At 36.8% G+C, this 23,138-nt stretch overlaps 1 protein-coding gene across 1 annotated transcript in view; it reads right to left on the reverse strand.

Annotated features, from left to right (window-relative positions):
* Positions 1-3,394: 3,394 nt before the first annotated feature.
* Positions 3,395-23,138, reverse strand: part of si:ch211-250c4.3 (uncharacterized protein LOC100535981 homolog) — a 29,397-nt gene continuing 9,653 nt past the window's right edge. Inside the window, exons 3-8 of the mRNA XM_051917790.1 lie at positions 16,303-16,467; positions 11,189-11,357; positions 10,522-10,649; positions 9,932-10,053; positions 7,636-7,739; positions 3,395-5,874 (exon numbers count right to left, since the gene is read on the reverse strand). Of these exons, the coding sequence (XP_051773750.1) occupies positions 7,646-7,739; positions 9,932-10,053; positions 10,522-10,649; positions 11,189-11,357; positions 16,303-16,467 (678 nt within the window). The 3' untranslated portion in view covers positions 3,395-5,874; positions 7,636-7,645. The remainder of the gene's footprint in view (positions 5,875-7,635; positions 7,740-9,931; positions 10,054-10,521; positions 10,650-11,188; positions 11,358-16,302; positions 16,468-23,138) is intronic.

A 23,138-nucleotide genomic window follows, 5' to 3' on the forward strand; every position in this document is an offset into this window, starting at 1 on the left:
AGAGACACTATGTATGCTACAGTATCTCTGAATTACTTTCGTTTTACAGAAAAGAAAAAATGGAAAGAGTGTGCTGTTTGCACTTTTTCATTATACTGAAATGAATTGTGACTGAAGAATTCAGCTTTAAAAAGGACATGGAATCACCACTTAAATCACCAAATGACTTGTGTGCTCTATTCCAAGTGGGGTATTTGACATTGGACAAACCAAGCTATCTTTAGGCCTACCATGACAATATTTGGACAATATTTGGCTGGTCAATATCAGGTAAATATTTGGCTGACATATTTGTCCCTATTGACACGTGGGCCTGCAGGTGTCCATTCATACCATTTTTTCTGTTTTGTTTTGTTTTTGTTGTAAATGCTAAAAAAAAAAAAAAAAAAAAGGCTTCTTGCATGGTGATACATTTGATATACATTTAATGAAAAAATACATTAATAATATTAGGCTATAATTTTAAATATGAGTATTATTATTATTTCAAAAAACAAAACAAAAAAGATATATGTAGAATTCAGAAACCCTTATTAGTGACACCGGTGGCCGTTAAGTGAACTGCGCCAGCAACTTCCTGCTCTTCGTGACCGCAAGTACAAGAGATTGAACGTGATTCAAGGCCCCGATAAGTTAATTTTGGTTCTTTGCTTAGGGTAAAAAGAAGTTAGAAATAACTTTGCAGCGACATTGTTAACGAACATCCCGACGCTCTTCACGCTGTTGCTGAGAGCGACATTTAGATGAATATGTAAATATGTGCTGCGCGGTTTCCTCTCAATAACAAAATAAACACAACAAAATGGCAGCGGTGAGAAAGCAGCAGTAACTGGTCATAACGATATGGATATGTTTGCACCAGTTCTGCAATTCACCGGCATCTTGTCTACAGGTGAGGTAATTAAAATTACACTGTATAATAGTTTGATTATAAAGTAGCCTATGTTTGAGACTAAAGCCTGGGTATATCTAAGACAGACTATCGTTTTAATTCAAACTAATTAATTAATCCATTTTCTTTGCATTACACATTGACATTACAGTACAGAACAGCTTTTTCGGCATTATCCTGAAAATTTAAGCAATCATTTCATATGTCACAGAACGGAAGAGAGGCTCTTGAGAGCGCGCATAAACGTCACATCCTTTTTATTTTCCCGGCAAAAACGTCCCGAATTCCTTCTCATAAAAATCAGTCTACAGGCTTTCATAGACAACCTATAGGAAGTTGGGGAAAAGAAACTAATACATGAAGGTTCTTACATATATCCACTTTAATTATGATCACCAGACAGTTCTTACATATATCCATTTTAATTATGATCACCAGACAGGTAAATCACTTTGAAATGCGTTATGTCATACAAAAAAATATCAAAATAACTTAAGAAATTGAAAACATGCTCATCATAGAAAAGGAGAGGTATATTCATGTCACTGCCTACTATACTTAATTGCATAATATTAATTTTTAAATAAATAAATACAAATGCAGACAAATAAATACACGTCACATTATAAGTGACCCATTACATAATGAGGATTTAACTCTGAGCTCAACAAATTCTCTGTGTATATTTCTGGAAATGGTTGCTACAGAGAAAAACCTTATTTGCTCCCTCTATGAAATGCCAAAGCAGTCTGCAGCTGGATCTCAGCCAGTGTGTGTGTTTCAGGACAGTGATGGCCTGAAGTGGGAGATGCTTGTGACATTTGTGGAGAACTCATCCAACTGGCCAGCCATCCTTGAGGAAATGCCAAGAGGCAGGGGTGAGCTGTTGTCATAGCGATGCATCAAGTATGTCCTCTTTCTACTATTCTGCCAATCAGTAGTGTATTAATCACAGTATGACTCAGTTCTGCTCAATGAACGAATCACAGTCTCCTGCAAAGGAGGAAATTGATCTCAAGACAGATATGAAAAATAGGCCTGCTGAACTATGCTGTGTGCCCTGGACGGGGGAAACATCCACCTCTTTTAACACACTAAAAGGACATTGTAGATCTGGCTGCAGTGTTGTTATGGGGTTAATTTTATAAATTGAACATTTTCTTTTTTTTTTTTTGTATATTTAAAACCGCAAATGTGGATTTATTTTATTTGTGGTAATTATATTGTTTCAAATTACACAACATTAAGGCATTTGCCATTTAGCAACAGTGTGATTAAAATGATTAAGTTTAGGCATTAGTAAGGCATCACGATTATGGTAACTGCATAGTGCGTTTCGCAATGCAGATAATTGCAGATAACAAAACTATGCGTAACACATGCATAATGTGTTGTTATACAGCAAGAATTCAACATTTATTGCAGTTTTGTCATGGACTTCTTTTTGAACACAGATCAGTAGTTTTCCTATTTGATTTTTCACCTGCGGTGACCTACTTTTGCATGTCCTCTGTATTAAAATACAGAAAAAAGACAAAAAAAAAATACTACCCCGGTGTTGCCTCACTGGAGCACAAGTATGCGTTCCTGTAAATCATCTGGCACACATCCCACTATATATTTCACAGAGTCATTCGTCTGTTTCTGTGGTATCTGTAGATGCAGAGGGTGGGCCTATATGACATATTTTATGACTCCATTGTGTTAGAGTTGCTGGAATGTGTGCAGCTACACCAGCCCTCTTGAACCTCTGAGGGTACTAAAAGAGTTCATATTTCTCTTATGCTCTTATGTTCAACAAGTTCTATAGACTGCCCCAATTGATGTTAATAATATGGCCTAGCTCGTAAAATGTTCCATAGACTGTTACTATTATTACTACTATCATATATGCCACAGAATGTGCTAAAAATGACAATAAAGTTGACTGACTTTGACTCATGCATTACCCTTATCTACCAGAGGGAGGCGCTCAACTTTGCCATGCTGATAAACAGCTTGACTCTCAAGTGTTGAGATTTTATAATACATTTTACGAGTCTATGACTTCACAAATCCCACATATGCTATAAATTTACATTTATTGTTTACTGTACATGTGTGGTGGTGAAATCACATTTAAACCATTTGTTTTAAGCTGTTTTGTTTGTGCAGCAACTGCTTGAGCTCTGCCATCATCTGTATTAAGTGAGAGAAATCTGAGATACTTCATACTGAGAGTAATGCTTATATTTGCTGTCATTCTGTCAACTCCCAATGACCTCATGACCTGGATTCTGATGTTTTTTCACCTGGTCCTTTAGTCGCTGCATATCCTATAAACTAAATATTAACTCTCATACATTGAAAGGTGTGCCTCCGAACATTTTCCTTCCATCTCTCCTTCCATCGTCCCTTTAGGGGCTTCATAAGAATCAGAGTATGTACAGTATATGACTGTAATTTTTAAGGTCCTCTTTAAAAATCAGTACATGATGAAAAACACATTTAAACCAACTCATGTTTATTTAGAAATATCTTATTTATTAAAAATACATTTGAATAACAATGCAATATGCATAATGAATTATTCAGTCCATTTGGTACACTACAATACACAAGATAAGTAAAAATCTCTTGTCATGTCCTTTGTCCCTAACAGACAAAAAAATTCTGCCATACATCAGCTCTCATTCATTTTTACACACAGATCAACATCATTACTCAGAACAGTGACTATGAAACGATTGGTCAAGCGTACATCAAAAGACAGTACTACATGCTGGAAGCCACTTTGTTTTTTAATACACTTTCCGGGCCAGAACAATATCGTGTTACAAAAGCTTGATTAGAAAATGTTTCATCTTTCACACGCAAGGCTGCAAGTGGTCTGCAAAACAGACCTTATCTAAGACATCAGTATTTTAGTACCTCACTCCACCCAGCTGTCAACAAAGACAGCTGTTTTCACTGTGGATTAACAATAGACTAAATCAGTCGTGTTCCGGCAGTAAAAACTCCATTCATTTGGATGTTGTTAATTCATGGTATTTGCTTCTACTGAAGCTGTCAGCCTGCATTATTTCTGCTTACTTTTTAAATAATCGTGTTTAACAGCAGAATTAACTACATTACCCATGATGCTTTACGGAAGATTACACCAATCAGAGAGTCGAAAACAGCAACCCGCCCAAAATAGCTCTTTAGCTCCACCCACTCCTATGAAGCACTGCGAATGACATAATTAAGTCGATCTCTCTACGCTCTCAAAATACTTTAATGTTTGTATATATATGCATATTTTGCAATAAAACTTAAAATATATATATATGTGTGTGTGTGTGCGTGTATATATATATATATATATATATATATATAAAAACATCAACATTTGTGAATGAGTAGTTTTATATTTCTCTATCATTTTTGATTATGCTGTTCACAATGCTTCATAGGATTGTAGTTCTTTCACAGTCTTGTACCTTTATCAAAAACTTTTTTGCTTCAAATCAAAGTTTGTAGTATTGTGATTCACCTCGTAGCTGGTTGGTTAGGTTAATGGCTTATAACTTTTTAATAAAGACTTTTTTTAAATCCCTATGGGAAAAATTGAATGGAAAAAAATCTTCCAGAACCAGCGCCACTGAAAAAGGGGGTGGGCACTGTTGCACTCTGATACCACCCTGTAGTGTTTTATTAGTAATAGTTTATAAAGGGGTCATTTAATAACTTTTTTATTTCATTTTTATCCCTGAGGTCCAGTTATAACTTTAGTTTTATGACCATTGAACCTTTCCAACTTTTTTATTGTTTTTTTATTTTAACCATTTTCAAACGTTTATACATTTTACTATCATTAGTTCTTCTGGTGTTTAGGGTTAGCAGCATTTATCTTACTTACATTAACTCACCATTACTGGGCGTAACGTTTTGGGTTTCTGATGTCAGAAATCACAGGAACCATTTGTTCCGCTTGGTTTTCATTTTTTAAATGAGTTCTGAATGTGACAGTACGATTTGCAGTATGTAATACTGCTTTAATCCAGCTCAGTTTGGTTAGATCACTGTATACTGCATTTTATTTGGTTTAATTAATGTCTTTATACTGTTTATTTATGTCTTTGTACTGAAATTTGGCAGGCACATAGGAAGCACTTGTTAATTCATAGTTAAGGATGATATTTCAGGTTCATACTCTAGGCATTGCTTCATTTTTAGGGAGGCAAAAGGCTACACACATTATATAACATCAGACAGGTGAGCAACGTACAGAACTGCCATAAAGTCATTCAAATGTTATCATAAGCCCTGTCATCACAGCGATATATGTCTGTAGATGGAGGAATTCACATGTGGGTGCACCGCTCTCCCACTCTTATCCACACATACTGTATGATCCATGCATCATGGATACATACATGCATATTTGTTGTGCCTGTATATACACACTTACACATGGCAATTCTTATATAATTGTGGTACAAAATGATTTATATAAATTTATAGCATGCATGTTCAACATTTGTTATAATTTGGGTGTATTTCAAGTATTTTACAATTAGGACAGTGTCTGGTAAATTGTCCCAGACAGAAATTTACATTACACTATACATAAGAATCAACTGTAATTCCCTTTTTCGGAAATCACATTCTTTAAAGCATCTTTCCACATGTTTATATAGTCTTTAATAGTACCTCATTAGCTGACAAATCTAATGAGTGCTTTATAGAAATGTCACATCACTCAAACAAGCTCCATCAACAGGCTCCATCAACAACTTAACACTTGCATTAACGTATAAACATCTCTCCTAGTATTATATACAGTACACCCAATACCAATATTATTCTCCCATTACTCAAATCTTGTTCATCTTTTTCTTGTACATTTCTCTTCCATTTTGTTCCTCATTCTGGAAAAACCATCTGCAAACTGCAAAAACCATCACTTTGTCCTTTGCTTTTTGGAAAAGCTGCCCCGTCGCAGGCCATCTGCTCAACGTCTAATGAGAAAACAAAAGCTGAGAGTTAACATGCTGCTCATTCTCTGTGTGTGAGATATCAGTTGTACTGAAACAACACTGCCGTGAGATAGAGCCTAACTGTCCAAACAGTGCTAAAACAACAACCGACCTGGAACACAAATCCTCCTATGGACACTGGACATCCCTGGGGACCGAGTATTGTTGTTTCTGTTTTGTATTGTTTCTGTTCTGACCTCTATTTCTTATTCCTCTGCCATGGGGGTCCATGACAGCCCATATATAACTGTATATAAAAAGTTGTGAAATTTGGCTCACCGATTAAGGTGTCTGAATAGTACTATGAGCAACTTAGGACCAACTTGGACCTTTAGGTTACTTAGGTAACTTAATTTTTTGTCACTACTACTCAAATTTTGTGACCCAGTCATTACAAAAGGTGAAATTCTCACCAAGCTGAAAAAAGTAAGAAAGAGTGCAATGAAATCAACAGTGCCATCTACAAACAGAAAATGAGGCAATATCTCGACTACGCTTGGGCCTATTGATAGAAACTGCCTCTAATGACTCTAATTTAAAGGGATAGTTCATCCAAATATGAAAATTCTGTCATCATTTACTTGGCTTTATGTTATTCCAAACCCATAAGGCTTTGTCTTCGAAACACAAATAAAGATATTCTTTAATATTCTCTCATTAAACCATTGAAAGTCAAGCAAACATGGTTGAGCTTCCGTTTACCATATTTGATGTGCTCTATGTATGCATTGATCATTGTTGATATGTGAATTAGGGCTGCAACAACTAATCTATAATAATCGATAATGAAAATCATCGACAACGAATGTCATTATCGATTGGTCGCGTCTGCCCACCATGCACGGAAAACTTCCGCCAGTTGCGTCAAATTAAAGCACTGAATAACGTACTTCTATAGACAAAATGCATCTAAAAATAGTGGAGGAAACAGAGTGACCTGCTGCTTGAAAGGTACGTGATCCATTATCTTTATTATTATCTTCATTTTTAATATAGGGATTTAAACTGTCCTTTTGCTTTATAGCTCTTTTGCATATAGCATAGATACAGATAGATAAATTCACAGTATGTTTTCATAGCATTCAGTTGGCACATTTGTTTGAAGGACAGCATTGGGCAGGATGTGGAAAAGTGTGTTTTGTCAATAAAAAAGAAAATTAGGCTTTTTTTAAATCCGATTAATCGGTTCATCAAAGAAATATTCGACCAACTAATCGATTATCAAAATAATCGTTAGTTGCAACCCTAATGTGAACTAAAACCTAAATTAAGTCTGTTCATCATATAAAGCATTCTATAAATGTTTTAAGAAGACTTGGATTAAACGACCTGAAAATTAAGAGAAAATGTTAAAAATATTCTGAAGATGGTAGATGGTAAATATTCTGATTTTGGGTTTGGAATGACATGAGGTTGCATAAATGACGAATATTTTAATTTTTTGGTTAGCTATTTAAGGTTAAATTATAACATTTGCAATAATTGGCATTAAAATCATACTTCTGCTGTCTTTTTAATGCAATGCATACATAATGTGCCACAAATTTGCTGCTGGCAGCTATATTACAATGCATTAAAGCATTTTGCAGACACTTTTATCCAAAGCAACTTGCAGTGCATTCAAGATAACGTTTGTCTATTTACTTTACTAGTCAGACATGTAATTATTAAACTGTCAGTTTTGACCTTCATATTCATAGTTGTTGTACTTGGAACTGGCAGAAGATGTATTGTTTGGCCTACCTGATCAGTACTATTGTGGCCACAGGTAGTCCATTTTCTGATGGCCCAAAGCGATCATTGAGTTTCTGTTTGTCCTGGGGTGCTCTGCTGACATCACATCTGGGCTGTGGAGAAGATTGAAACCATTTTAGCAATCTTAATCATAGTGAAGAAATTGTGACGCAGTTTGGGTGTGGATTTCAAGCATGCTTTCCTTATCATGCTAAATATTGGGACTCAAAATATTTTAAAAATGTTTTGAATAACCTTTTCCATAGAGTACCGAAGAGAATGTTAATGCCTCATTATGTTGGGCTGAACTAATGGAAGACAGTCTGACCTAATTTTTCAAATGGCATTGCACTTACGCAACACGCTGAATATTACGATATGAGAAAGCAGAAACACAGAAAAAAATTCTGTCTACGCACTGTCTCTCTCACAGTCAGCGTATTGTATGAATTACTGGTCCATATGGATATTCCTCAGAAAATATCTGCTCTCGGGAGGAGAGTGCATTTAGCATAGCTCCCATATCTCATCTAATGAGTGAAATACATGGGGAATTCTCCTACTCCCACCAGCATACCTCCAACCTGACACTGCAGCCCTGGAACTATTCATCTGAGTCTGTGCCAACCTGTGTGTGGGATCACAGCTAACTTGTGGAATAGGTTGAGATTCAAGTTGTTTTTATAGAGGAAAAACACATTTTTAAGGTGTTCGTCTTTAAAACGCTCTTCCTTATGCCACAGTTAAAGTGTCTGTTATTAGTTCAGAAAGAATGTGGAGGTGATGTAGAGCTGCAATTTGGTCAGCAAACTTGGAACTAGTTTCTAGCCTTGGAGAAAATGAATCAACACCTTGTCTACCAATCAGAATAAAAAACAGTGTCGCAGTATAAACTGATTTATTAAAATTCAGTGTTAAAATATAGATGTACTAACAGCAAGTATGGTGCTCTGTGACTGAATCAGGGTTGTTAAACATATAAACATAAAAAATAATTTTCATTAATTTATATAAAGCTGAAATTAAGCTAAACTTAAATGAAAATTAGAATTGTTGAAATAATGAACTGAAATAATATAAGTTCAAGTACTAAAATTACTAAAACTGAAATAAAAATAGATTAAAGCTAAATAGAAAAATAAAAAACGCTAATATGCATTAATTCATGCTTAACTAATGCACAGATAATCTTGAGTTCATGTATGACTCATGAAGGATTATTCATCTGGTATCCTAGTTGCAGACAGCTCAAAGTTAAAATACATGGCTTTGACCCATTATGGTAATTAACACATTAATTTTCACTAGTTAATACTAAATGTTTGTAAGCAATATCGTTGATGACATTTAATTAATGGCAATTCATATATATCTTAATCTATTAATCAGATAGACTCTTTAGTAGTTGCTGATGTGGCAGTCATTATTGAATGGCTTAGTTCTTCATGAGTCATACATGAACTCAAGATTTTGTGTGCATTAGTTAAGCATGAATTAAAGGTGCAGTAAGCAATTTCTGAGAAACACTGTTTAAAGTGGACCTGACTGAGCACTACAACACACTTGTAGCCAATCAGCAGGAGGGGGCGTGTCCACTCATGATGGGGGAGGAGAGAGAGTGAGCAAGAGGGAGATTTGAAGAAAGACTAATAGACTAATAAAAATTACAAAAGCACATAAAATCATTAAAACTTAACTATAATTGAAAACTAAAACTAAAATAATTAAAGATAATTCAAAATACTAGAACAATATATAAAAACACTAAAATACTACTGGACTGAATGAGATCCAATACCTAATCAGTGTTCTGCTCTCTGCTCATTCATACAATGTGGTGCTAGTCACCGACTACCACATGAGCCCAGTGCTGAGGTATTTAAGAGGAGGCAGCATACAGACGAGATTAGCATGCCCAGCATTTTACCAGCATTCGGTTGTGATGAGAGTCTTATCTTGTATCACATGGACACATAGTGAGTCATAACATCAAAAGAGCAGAGCCATTAGTACTACTTGTGTTTGTGATACGGTTTCTCAGAAGTTACTGTAGTGCAAATGGGAACAACACAACTGTAGGTCAGTGTGCTAAAGCTTAATCATTTCTGTTCTGATTCATTTTTAATATCAAAACCAATGGTCTGTGAAATAATGTTGATCGGGCTTTTAGAAATAATAAATAAATATTCTGTTTATTTATAAAATAACATCTGATGAGCCTTCAGAGGGAGATCAAATCTGACCAGTGTTTTGAGTGCTAATGATCTGAAACTCCTGAATTATTATGAAAACATGGATGGAGTACCGGTAAAGCTGTGGACACGATCTCTTCAAGGAGCCTGAAGACAGTCCCAGCCTGCTCTGGTTCCTCAGTTTGGTCTTCTTCACCAGTTCCTTCACTCTTCCCCAAGTATAGTTCTCACTCATCTACAGACACACAAAAGTATAAAATAATTTTAAACTGTAAAAATTATATGGTTAAAACTTGTTTTATTATATATGGTGAAAAACTGTAATATATCTAATGACACTTTACATTTGATGTTTCTTCTTAGTTCATCATGTGGCTTTTTCTTTACCACCTTTTTATGTTCTTTAAAGGTATAATATTTTAGTACTTTGGAATATTAATATTGGGGGTAAAGTATAATGTTTAGTAAGCTGAATAATTGTCATTAATGTGACTAACAGTTTCAACTGGCTCTACTTCTATCCCTGACAGCTTAATTTTCATTTTCTGTTGACTCAACTACCACAATCTAGAGTAATTTAATGAGTAAACAGATGCATGAGACAGAGAGGCTTGACCAAACATTCACTATAATCCCCTTCCCCTGAGTGCTGAAAGATGTGTTTGTCAAAGTGAGTCATTGTGTTAAAATTCAACTGACTCACCCGTCTGTGAGGAGCAGAGAGGACCTCAGCACTGTCACTCAGGTACTTGGCCTCTCCCTCTGTGTAGCTTCTTCGATTCAGGCCCCTTTTCCAAACAGGAAGAGCAGGTTGGCAGCCCATCTCACCATCTGTACAGGAGAAAACATACTCATATATAATTCTCTCTATGAGAGGAAATGACTGATATACTATTAAGAATTTGTAATCTATGACTAAACTCTTAAGGGTGTGGTGCATAAACACACTAAAACATACATTAGCTCCGTTTTCCCGCCCACCAAAAGTCCCAGAATCCCTAAGATATGTTTCTTCTTTCTATATGGAATTCCAGAAATTCCACCTATCGCTAAAGCATTCATTTCCCATTTCTCCAGAGACTAATGTTTGGTCGCCCACCCACCTGATGCAACATGAGATGGAAAGAAAGCAACCAGGAAAAACATGACTTTAGTGCTACGTGAGTTTAGATAGATAGATAGACAGACAGACAGACTGTCTGTCTGTCTGTCTGTCAGCCAGTCTGTATAATCCTATATAATATTCAAACTTCAAAACATTTTTGACCTTTCAGCCATGGTTTTTTCAAACCAACCTTCAGTATTTCTCATGTAAACGCAGATTAATCTTAGCCCTGTATGTATGACTCCAGGTGTGTTTACATACTGACCTCTCATGCCTGCCCTGAGGGGGATGCGCGTGACCTCAGGGATTGTGGTCAGGTCAGACAGCGTGCCGCTTGATGCCGTTGGGCTGTAGTGATCACTGCGAAAGTGTCTCTTGAGCTCTTGGAAGGCCAGGCTGGCTGCACCACAGCTGCAGTGCTGTATGAAAAAGTCCTGAAAAAGAGTTTGAGTTGAGAACTTGTCTCATAGAGGGCAAACATTGAGGCAGTTTTATTTATTCACATCTATTTTATGAATGCATATGCCTAAATTGTAAATGTACACATAGATTTGTAAAGCTTTGTTTTGTATAGATGAAATGCTCCAAAACAAAATGAAAAAATATGGTCATTTGGGATAGAAGAGCACTTAAAATAGTTCACTTTATGAAATCTAAATTAAATTTGTTGATGTTCACGCCCATGGGTCAAGGATGATAGCACATACTTGGCCCGTAGAATAGACATCTGGTTCAGATTTATACAAGTGTAAAATTACTGAAGCCCTCAAACACATCCATTCACTGATAAAAATGTATTTGAATAGAATTTTATTTCACACTTTTTTTTCAATATATTTTGGGTAGCCTTGCTACTACATAAATGTTACATTAAAAATAGGGTTAATTTATAATCCTACATTATCTGATGTTCTCTTTATCTTACATGACATGATTTATCCAGCTTCTCAGAGGTTACTCTTTTCATGAAGATATCAGTCATATTTCATTTAAATATCAAGTTTTACTTCTAAAATATCTTATGAGAATGAAAAATGAGACAAGTGAAGATGGCTGTATCACACATTATGTGTACAGAGCTATAAAATGAATGTAGATAAGAGCTCAGATAATTAGGTCTTGTAAGAATTTGATAAGAAAGGTTCATACTGACAATCAAGTCTCCATTTGCTCTCTATTTAGGTGAAACAATTCAAATATTAGAGACATCTCACTTGTGATTTCTCATTCCTATGGGGAACATTTCACTCTCAATAGTTAAATCGTGAGACAAAATCAAAATGACCCTGAATTGCTTTTCCTATGGGAAATGTCTTTAACTGGGTCATTGTTTTAAGCATTTTCCTCATGTATCCAACAGCTGAAATCTGCTGGTGTCATTTCCACCAATTATTCTTATTGTTGTGACACTTTTTTTTTTTTTTTTTCCAAACCAGATGTGCGGTGTTGTAGATACGACTTATATTTTGAATATTGTGTATTAATAAGAACCTATGCTTTTTAGGAGAAAGCACAGGATCCATTTTCTTTGAGTTTTAAGTCTCTGAAATTCACATGACATTGTTTCCTTTCAGTGATAAGATGCTTCCCAAAACTCTGTTTATCCAAGATTATCCTATTGTTTCCATTACATTGATATTTGCATGGTAAACGCTTTCTGATTGATGAGGTGATGATGCCATGGTGGATCCGTTTGCTGAGGATTTCATGTTGTTGTTGCCACTGAGAGCAAAGACATGCATGAACACTGATTCCTCTGAAAGTATCAGTGCATCATAAAGATTTTTGATGTTTTTGAGAAGAAAGAAGCATGAGCATTTAACATGGACTGAAGATGAAAGAATTCATCTTAAATGTCCCATAAACCAAAACACCAAATGCTTCAACCTGCTGTACTGTGGTGGAGCTTATCTGTTCAATGCATTGGTCACGGCTGATGACTGAAGAGATCAACATGTAGGATTAACAAGAGTAAGAGGACACTACAATGGTGGTAACTGCATATTGTTTGAGTCCTGAATGCTTTTTATGAGTACAGATGAAAGCATGCTGTGAGGGTTTTGGGGTGGGTGGGTAAAACAGCCAGGGAGGAGACTGGCGAGACAGCTTGGTCCATTATAGTGGAGACTGAGGCACGTTTCAGGAGTTCCCCTGCCTTTTGATGTGTGTAACAGCATGTTGCTGCCTGTTGCTTAGACCCAGGGAGATCAAGCAGTGTGGTCCATACACAATTCCTGTGTCAAAGGTTTTCTACTTGAAATTTTAAGGAATAAAGTATTTGACAATTCAGATTCAACTGAACGTTTTTGGTTCCTTAATGATTTCCTTCTACTTTTGCGAAAGCTCTGAGCATTTCACCAAGTGAACAAGTTGTTTGAATGATTCAAAGATATAATTCATGAGTTTAAGACAGATTGTATCAACCCGGGGCCTCATTTATAAAATGTTGCGTACAAAATGATTACGAGAACAAACGTACACACAAAAAAATGTGCATACGCCTCTATTCCAGAAGTGAAATTTATAAATCGCAAATGATCAGTGCTCAGCTGAATGGTTTCAGATCTCCGTCTTGTAAATGTCACCTAATTAATGTCATTAACATATAAAAGAGCACCAGTCAACCAAACCAGTCAATCCAACCCTGACATGGTGCTGCACTTTTCCACGTCAAAGACCGTTTTCATAAATATGAACGTTGGTGTAGATTTTAGCGTATGTACACTCAAATCTTCCCCAATCTAATGGGGAAAAATAAGTGTGTATGGATTTGGATGAAAATAAACCTAGTACCCCTCAGTGGGATGAGCAGATTGTACGAAAACATACACAAGGTTGTATGGATTCATACGAAGTTGCAACAAATCAAAATAGTTATGCACTGTCGTGAGACTGTGTTGGATCTTTTAGTCTTTTGACCAGTTAAATAAATAAAAAACCAGTTCTGAGAAAAACGTGATTCCCAAACCTAAAACTAAGGCAAAAATAATTCATACGCACACATGCATGGTTTCCGTAAAAAAGAACATTTTTAAAATGGCCTCCTTTCTTTTCCCTCTCTTTCTTTCCTGCTTTCTTTGATGACTTTGAAGTGCAGGCCCCCACTGAGCTCACTCACTGTGACCATGTAAAGTCTTTTCTGGCCCCAGGGCCCGACCTGACAGAGCCAGTTTAGAGCTGACTCTCTGAAAAACCGTGAAAAAAAGTGCTCTCATTCAACAGCACAGCGTCCAGAGGTCAGGAAGATGTCTACACAATATACTGTCACAGCATTTAGTCAGTAAGCAAAGGACTAGTGGACAGAGGAGACTGGGACGAAGGACTGGCAAAGGGGAGGGTAATATGTTAGTAAATTTCACTCAGGATGGAATTATAAAAATGTCTTTATTTCTCAATCACGTAATAGAAGAAAGCAAGAACACACTGAGTGGCATTAAAACCTTCCACAGCATTGAAAGTATTCCCTAATATTTTCAGTATTATTTTTGAAAATAATTCATTCGTTTAGCTAAATAAATTAATGTCATGAATAAATTTGAGACATTTTCATTTCTTTTTTAACTCTCCCTGCCATTGACAGAATTTTCCGTAATTTATGACACATTGACAACATTTTCAGACGATCCATGTTTTCACTATTACGTATCTTCTGAAAGAGTACCGAATATCCGGATCAAAACACAGGCAAAGAAGAAGCAAAAACAAACAAAAAGCATTGCTTACATCCATGTAAGCTAACACAACCATCAAACATTAAACAGGAAATAAATAAAAAACTGTTACTAAATGAAATGTTGATCCAGGAAGAGGTTTAGGACTGTGAAGCTTTGGGGTGTTGATGGAAATGATGTTTTGATCATCATTCTAAATTTTCTCGGCTTTTTGTTCAAAATGTTGTTTTTTGTTATAAAACTTACCCACATTCAAGTGTCGATAAAAAAGAATGCATGCAACTAGATTTTTTTTTAAAGCAGAAGCTCTGTTCTTTCTTTTAAAATATTGTATTTTCAGATATTATACAACAAAATATTCTGGGGGCCATGAAATTTTGACAATGAAAATGATCAAAAATGCTGGCGGTGGCTGGAAACTCTTTTTTTTTTCAAATGATGGCAGGGAAAGAGTTAATATAGGCTTTATCCAATTTCTGGGGGTCGCGCCCAGCTTTCTAACTTGCATCCGCATTTAACAAAGACAAGCTGCCTTCCTGGTCATTTTGGAGTTATGTTACTAATTCAGGAGAGGTACAAATCCAAAGGGAAAAACAAAGAGCGACATGTTAGAAAAACATCCATAACTTTACAAAGCGTTGTAAAACGTGTTGATATTTTTCCTGGGGTTTTGGGTTGATAACATTCAAGCCAGATGCACTCTTGTTCTTGTTCAAGCATGTAGTGCTGAGTTCAGATTTTCATGGGTTCCACATTGTTAACTTAATTGAATCTGAACAGCTTTATGATTTACCAGAATTCTTTCACATGTTGGCATTTTGCAGTAAATAACTGCTAAATGACATAAACGTTTCTGTTTACCATTTTTGAAGCATATTATGTTTAGCAAATTTATTTTTGTAAGGTTCATATCGATGCTCATCTGCTTTTCTATCATGCCTTTTATCAAACAAAAACATATTTCATGACCAAAAGAGCTTCTCTCAATGACCTACCAAACAAAGACACAGGAAAAGACTTTCGTCCTGAATAATGTCAACATAGGACACATAAAAACAAACTAAATCCATGTGAGGGGACACCAGGTTCTTTTGAAACGAATACCCCATCTGTGTACGGGTCGAAAAGGGCTGAACCCAGCAGCTCTGTTTATTAAATACACTTTTATCTATCATGACTGAAAACCCCTAAACCCCACTCAAAACAGCTGGATTTACATTGACGCAGTATGAATCAATAATCCTTGCCCCAGGCATCAATATGGGGCTTTGACCCACAACAAATCATAATTCTAAGACGTCATCTTTCTGACCCAGACCTACAGCAGTGTCTTTAACCAGTTTCAAATTGAGAAGTATGGTTTGTTTGCAAAAAATTTACATACACATTTTTTGGTTACACTTTATTTTGATGGTCCCTACATGTCTACTTGAGTGTTAGTAGAATATTAGTAGACTGGTAGGGTTAGGGTTAAAATAAGTTGACATGTACTTACAAAGTTACTAATGTCTGTTGGGGGACCATCAAAATAAAGTGTTAGCAGATATTAAGCAGACAGTCTATTAATACTCTAATGGGAGTTAGTTGACACGTAGGTGTAACGTTACATATAGTCAACAGAATGTTCAAAGGGGGCCATCAAAATAAAGTGTTACCCTTTTTTTCTGGGCCAAGCTTATAGAGATGAATGCTGGCAGGCGATTAATACCTCTTTAGTCTTGATCACTCGGCCTTCCTTCTGCAGGCCACATATCTGTTTCTGTAGTCGGAGGTTGTGTTCCTGTAGCTGTCCGATCTTCTCTATGAGTTGGCAGATGTGCTCTAGGTACCCCAGTCCAGAGCCCAGTGGGTTGGACTGATTGGCCTGGTTCACCTGGTTGTCAAGACAGAGACAGAGAGAAAAATCCTTAAGGTTAACTACTAATTTTATTTCAATTTTCATAATACAATGTAAAAAAGGGTGCTGTAAAAATATTCACGCTGGACACTAGGACTGCACCCTTAAGGACCCCTCCACCCCTCTCTGGACAATAGGTAGGCTTTAAATAAGGGATTACCAGAGATGTTTATGTACACTATAGGGGGTTAAGCAACTTTTGTTGAACAAGTCAACAAGAACAGTGTGAACTGCATCCTATTGTTTGAAAGTCAATGGCTCATTTGATGGGCTAATGAGCAAAGCAAAGGTTCACACAGTAACTGATAAAGATCATTCCCGGAGAATGACTGCATGTGTTCAGGTGGACCAGAGGTTCTCAAACTGATGACGTAAGCACCATGATCTTCACCCATTATTTAACACTAAAAGTATTTTTACCATCTCAGTGGAATTGTTAATAGGATTTATTACAGCTCTGGAAACACATTTAGACAAACAAGATGGTCTAAAATACAGTTTGCCAACTGGTCTGCTGCATTTCATTAAACACTTTGACACATTCCTGGAGACGAGGAATTGTCACCAATACTGACACTTGTTACATTATGAAATGCACTGTAAAAAAGAATTGTCGGTTTAACTTAAAAAAGTCAGTTACCTGGTTGCCTTAAAATTTTGAGTTCATTGAAATTAAAAAATTTTGTTAATACAATGAAGGTGATTAGTTTAATCAACAGAAACTTAAAATATTATGTTATCTTAACCACATTAATTAAGTTGATTTGACAAAAGAAAAAATGTTGTGATAAATCATGAAAATAATTTTTTACAGTGTGGGTTTATGAACAAAATCAAAGAATTCTAATGTAGACTCAAGTGTTTGGACCCCACACAACTGAAAGCCTGAGAAAATAAATGCATCTAAATTTTCTTTTGCCTTTGAAACTGAAGGTAACTGGTTTGGAAATGTGTTAGATCCAGTTCCTATTGTTTATTTGTTGACTCATCCTTCCATCTTTGGTTGCAGATGCTCACGTTTTTCAAAAAAATTCAAAGGAAATATTGAACAAATATTTATACAATCATCAACATTCCAAAAAGTGTCCCAACAAAAGCAGGATGTGAGTTCAGGTCTCGGGCTTTTCCACCCCGAAAGCTTTTCCGTGCCACTTACGTCCAATCCAATCCCAAAGCCCAGCATTAATGGAAACACAGGGGCTAAACAATAGAGGACATGACAGAGATATGAAATACTAGGAGCTGACATCACTCGTTTCCTCAGACAGAGTGTGAGATCCTCGGCAGGTCACGCTCCTGCTCCCTTAACCATGAACTTTTCTCATGCTTCTCTATTAACACTGCACTATCAAACTTCCATCTTTGCTTTAAATGGGTCATATAAGATGATTCTTTATTATTGCTTCTTTTTTTCCCCTAATGTCCACTTGTACTGTATGTAACTTTTTTTTTTACACCAAAAATGATACAAGACCTTGTTAAAAGTAAACTCAGCCACTAGTGTAGTTATTGGGAATTGTTCATCTGCAGAGTGAGGAACGTTATATTACACTACAAGAAAAAAGATCCTTGTCTGAGAAGAAGACTCTTTGAGGCTCTTTCAGGCTTGGACTTGCTTAGATCATGTGAATTACCAACAGTCTTTCTCTACACATTTGTAGTATTGGTAGCCAGACAGGTGGCACATAACCAGGTGCTTTCTCATAAAAGCGGCAACCAGCACTGATGCTTGATGTGGGGTAGCCAAAGGAAAGTAATTGTTCCAGGCCTTTATGACTGCAGAAACATGACAGATCTTATCTGCTTCCCTTGCCCAGGATCCCCAGTGACCCAGGAGAAGGGAAGACACAAAGGTTTGGGAAAGCACCACTCCCTTTCTCCCCCTCCTTCTTTTCTCAATATAAAGAATCTGTGTTTCTCACGTGCATTTCTGCACAGATGCTGAAACAAAACGGGAATGTTTTCCTATACACACACACGCAAAATAACATGGAGATGATTTTCTATAAAGCTGTTAACACTTAAGTGTGACGTTGTGGTTATTGATGGTGTAGCTCTTTCTGCTGTGAGGATGTGGTTTTTTAACCATACACTGAAGATCAAAACAAACTGAGGACAACAATTGTGCATATGCCTCTGGGTTGGATTGCAGAAACAATATTTTTCTAATTACATAAGCTCTGTATTACCAAATATGAGGGAAGATATTATAAACCCATTAAGGCGTGTCTGAGAAAATAATCCTTTATTATTTGAAATATTTCACTGGGTCTGTTTTAAAGCAATACTGAATGTGACACTACTGGAGAGGAATGAGGAACCAGATGTGGGGTGTATTCAGAGATATAGGAAAAGGTATATGGATTTTTACGGTCATAACCAAGAACACAGAAAATGACAGCGAGTTCAACATATAGATATAGAAGTTGATTATATGAAATGGAATGATAATCAGATTAGATGCTATTTTAATAGAATAATATCTGTAATAAAAATGCAAGTTGCTGCAACCGGGAAAGAAACTGTTGCTCTTTTTTCCCCTAAGTCATAAATGACTTGCGTCTCAGAGCACTCAGCCGAAACGCAATAAACGCTGTCATGTTATCTTGCGTTCAGATGCCTGGTTTTTGGGAATGTAATCGTGTGAGACGCTTCTGGGAGTGAATTAAATCAAATCGTTTTGATGACAGACTTTGGCTCAGGCATTTCAGAATGATCAAACCAACATTTGAGATGCTTTGCAATGAAATTGGTCCACTGGTTAGTCCAGTTATCCAATCACATTCTCTGTTGAGTGAAAGTCAAGTTTTTGTTGCATATCGAGTGATTTATTCTGTAAATGTGTTTCCATCATAGTTTATGCGCATGTCTTCTTATCGGATAAAAATGTTAGTTTCTTCTAAAGAATCATTTATGGCCCATTACAACCCAATACAGTGACCTCAGGTGATTCTGTTCAATTCTGAGGGAGATACATGGAGCTTGTATTCTTCTTGAAGTTAGCACTATATTTTCATTTATTGTACTGGCGGTTATGAGCCTTTAAACAAAGCTGAGAACTAATATTGTTGGCTGATATGATGTCTCACAAAACAAGCCTTGTGTATTTATCCAAAGACGTCCTGCTAGACCAAGAAGATGTGTTGATATCCTGTGTTTTTCTGTGTATCTGAAAACTATTGAAAATCCTTGAAGTGTCACGACCTGTTACATCACATTCCGGAGTGTCAGCCAAAAGTTTCAGGCTGGATGTGGTGCACACAGCGCAGGTCTCCATGCCTCATCTATCATTAGATTAAAGCCTCACACTCACATTATGGAAATGTTCGCGTTATGACTGTGTTTATATGCTACAGCTGAGGAATTCAACTCCTCTGCTGTAGCTGTCCTGGGGGTGGCTGAAAGGCTCAATAAGGGCAACAGCAATTATGCTGTCTTCATTCCTCCCTGATACCATATTTCGCTCTGCTCAACTGAGGCTCAAAAATCCTTTTAATGTCCCATAATACCACATACAGAGAGACTAACATATTCAAGCTAGCTGGCAACCAGCCAAACACATGCATTTGATTAACATTTAAGAGTCTAAATGTTTTATAATTCCCAATTCCATCTTTAAATATTGTCCCTTCTGATTGCTCAGGGCCACACATCATTTGAGCTCACAAGACTCCACAGAACTGGAAGTTGTACATCATCCACCCCTTGTTTATTAATTTCTGAAATATTTTGGCTAATTTGATTACGCTTTCATCCATCAATAATAAATTATAAGGGGTTTTGAGTTATGGCTGTAGTACAAAGGGTTTATTAAGTGCAATCGTGGCATGTTTCGTCATCTGCTTAAAATGTGGGGTGTAAAAAAATATATAGGAAAAACAATTGTCCTGTTGCCAGAAAAAAAATGCATCCCTTTCAATTGTATTGAATGTACACTTGCAGTGTATTTAAATTGATGATTAAATGATGGCAGGATCTATATTTTTGAGTAAAATATCCTTTTAAAAGCATAGTACTGTTTGCTCAAAACACATTTTACCAGGTTTAAATCCACTCTACTGAATTCTGCAAATGTTCCCACTAAATAAGAAAATATGAAAAACAATCAGTCTATTGTGATTGGCATACACCTGCTGTATATTTAAATCTTCACTGTAGCTCTGTGTCCTTCCTACCCTCATAAGTTTGGAACAAATCAGATTAGAAAGGAGAGGGAGAGAGAGGCCCTTTGAAGTCGCCATGTTTGAAGCGGATGGGAAAAAAAGCTCATAGTCCCTTTTCAATATCCTCTTCCTCAGGCCACAGAGCTCCATTTAACAGGCAAGAGAATTAGCTTATTAGCTGTGGTGACAGGTGATGATGAGGGCCGAGTTTACCGCCCCGGCTACCTGTCATCGCAGCTCCCATAAAGTTGACCATTCGACAAAAAAAAAAAAAAGTCCAGTCACTGGCCACCAAAAGACCTAGGAGCTATCAAAGAGGCATTATTTGGATAAATATGTGAGTAATTTGAGCTATTTGACACCTGTTTGATGCATCCAGGGAGGCTTGGACGAGCATGGTGGACTGAGGGAAACAGTCCAGATGAGAGGCATTGACTGTTGCAGCTGTAATCGCCGCAGCCATCTGCATGCTCTCTCAACACAGATGAACAGGTGCTGTGTGATGTGGCGGCCACGTTAAAGAAGAGAGATCTGTAGCGCACCCCGCAGTACATCCTCTCAGCTCTCAGTACTGTAACACACTTCTCACTGAATGACCTTTTGTGGCTGCTATGGTGGTAATCAGCAATTACATCATTAGATACGCAACATGGTTGCCACAGTAAAAAAGATTGACCTTAAAAGCATGAACTGCAGTTGTTAAGCCAATTTCAACAACCAAACTAAGAAATTAAACATGTAAAAGTAGTTCTTAACTGGTGGGTTGTGACCCAAAAATCTAAATCCGAATAGGTTCGGTATAGGGTTGAGGAGAGCAGACCCCTGAGAGAGAAAAAATTGTTATTGATGTTAAATTATTCCATTGCCATCACAGACTCGTTGCGTGACATGCCCTCATCATTGAAAAAAAATACTTAATCCTACGTAACAAGGTTTGTGCCAACCACAATGTGTTTTGTGTGGTGTACTGTTGGCTGCTGAGAGTTTACAAAGAATTTAAGAGACATTTAGAAACCAAACACTCAAATTGTAAAGACAAGCTTTTGCTTTGAGTGTCTCCAAAACAAAGCAGCATGATCTGAACAAAATTCAATATATTTTAAAATGTATTAAAAAATTTGTTTTGTCTTTTTTTGTGTCAGTATTGTGTCCGAAAAAAAAGTTGAGAATCACTTAATATTAATATATCAATAATATTAAAGGTGCAGTAAGTAGATTTTGAACAATGCTGTTGATATTTGAAATCAACCCAAACAAACCCACCCCTCTCTTCATTGCTCCGCCTCCAAAACTCACACTCCAATCTCAACCACCCTGCTCCAAGTCGGTCTTGAACCCCAGCCCGATCATTGCTGGCATGCAAGGCCATTGCACTAACAATGACGCTAAACACTGCATTCTTTAGCTGTTGTCAGTGCACAGTGGTTTAACTGCAAAACTCACTATCTGGCCACTGTTACACACGCAATGCGAGTGGATGTCTGTTTATCACAGCTGACGCGCAACAAAAAGCTTCATGAAAAATAAAGCGCAGTTGATGAACGAATGACAAGGAAGCACAAAAAATAAACGTACAGTACACAAGAGTAAATACGAAGTGTTTGTTGTTAGTTGCAAACAGCACAGCAGCTCCAGACAATCAAAACCGTGTTGGAAGTGGAATCAAAGCAGCCTCTGCGTCTGTTTTCAGGCCTTCGCACTTAGCTCTCTCCAGCGCTGGAAAGCTTTTCTAATATAAACGCGGGTCCTAAAGTGTTTGCCCAGTCATAAACCTTCATTCCAGTGATATTCTTTTGAGCTCTTTTGTATTGTGTCCCATCTCTCGTTCTGCAGTTTTTTTTTTTCCTTATTTTCAAATCTTCCTCTTGCTCGTTCTCTCTCCTCGACCGTCATACGCCCCCTAATGCTGATTGGTTACGTGTTTGTTGTTGGTGTCAGCCCGACTAACTTTCAAACAGTGTAGTTGAAATTCTACTGAGTCCACCTTTAATATGAATATTAAGGGTTGTTTGGCAGCCAGCTGAGATGTGCTAATTTTTATATGCTATATTTTCATTTCAGGGGGAAAAATCTTTAAAAATCAGCAAAAATGCTGAAAGAAGCTGTTTCTTTAGAAAGAAAGAAAAAACATTTGCGACGGAGGCACTGCTGACAGGAAGGCTTTTATCCTGTTTTCCTTTTTGGTCATAGTATACACGCTCAGTGATGAGCTGATGACGTCAAGTTACGGAAAGACCCTCATTATGGCTAATGAGAAAGGATGTGTGCGTGTAAACTGTAACAGAAGCTATTTAGTTTACCATGTTCACAATAAACATTTCACTGACGGTCTTCACTAAAGTATCTCTCAAACATCTTAATTTCACATTCTTGCATCTAACACTGTAAGAGCCCAGGACTTTTAAGTTCACATAATGTCAATGAAGTGCTTAAAACTTATAGATGCAATTAGCATACTATTGATTATGTTGTGTTTAGCAGTGG

The sequence above is a fragment of the Ctenopharyngodon idella genome, chromosome 13, assembly GCF_019924925.1.
Source record: "Ctenopharyngodon idella isolate HZGC_01 chromosome 13, HZGC01, whole genome shotgun sequence".
NCBI lineage: Eukaryota > Metazoa > Chordata > Actinopteri > Cypriniformes > Xenocyprididae > Ctenopharyngodon > Ctenopharyngodon idella.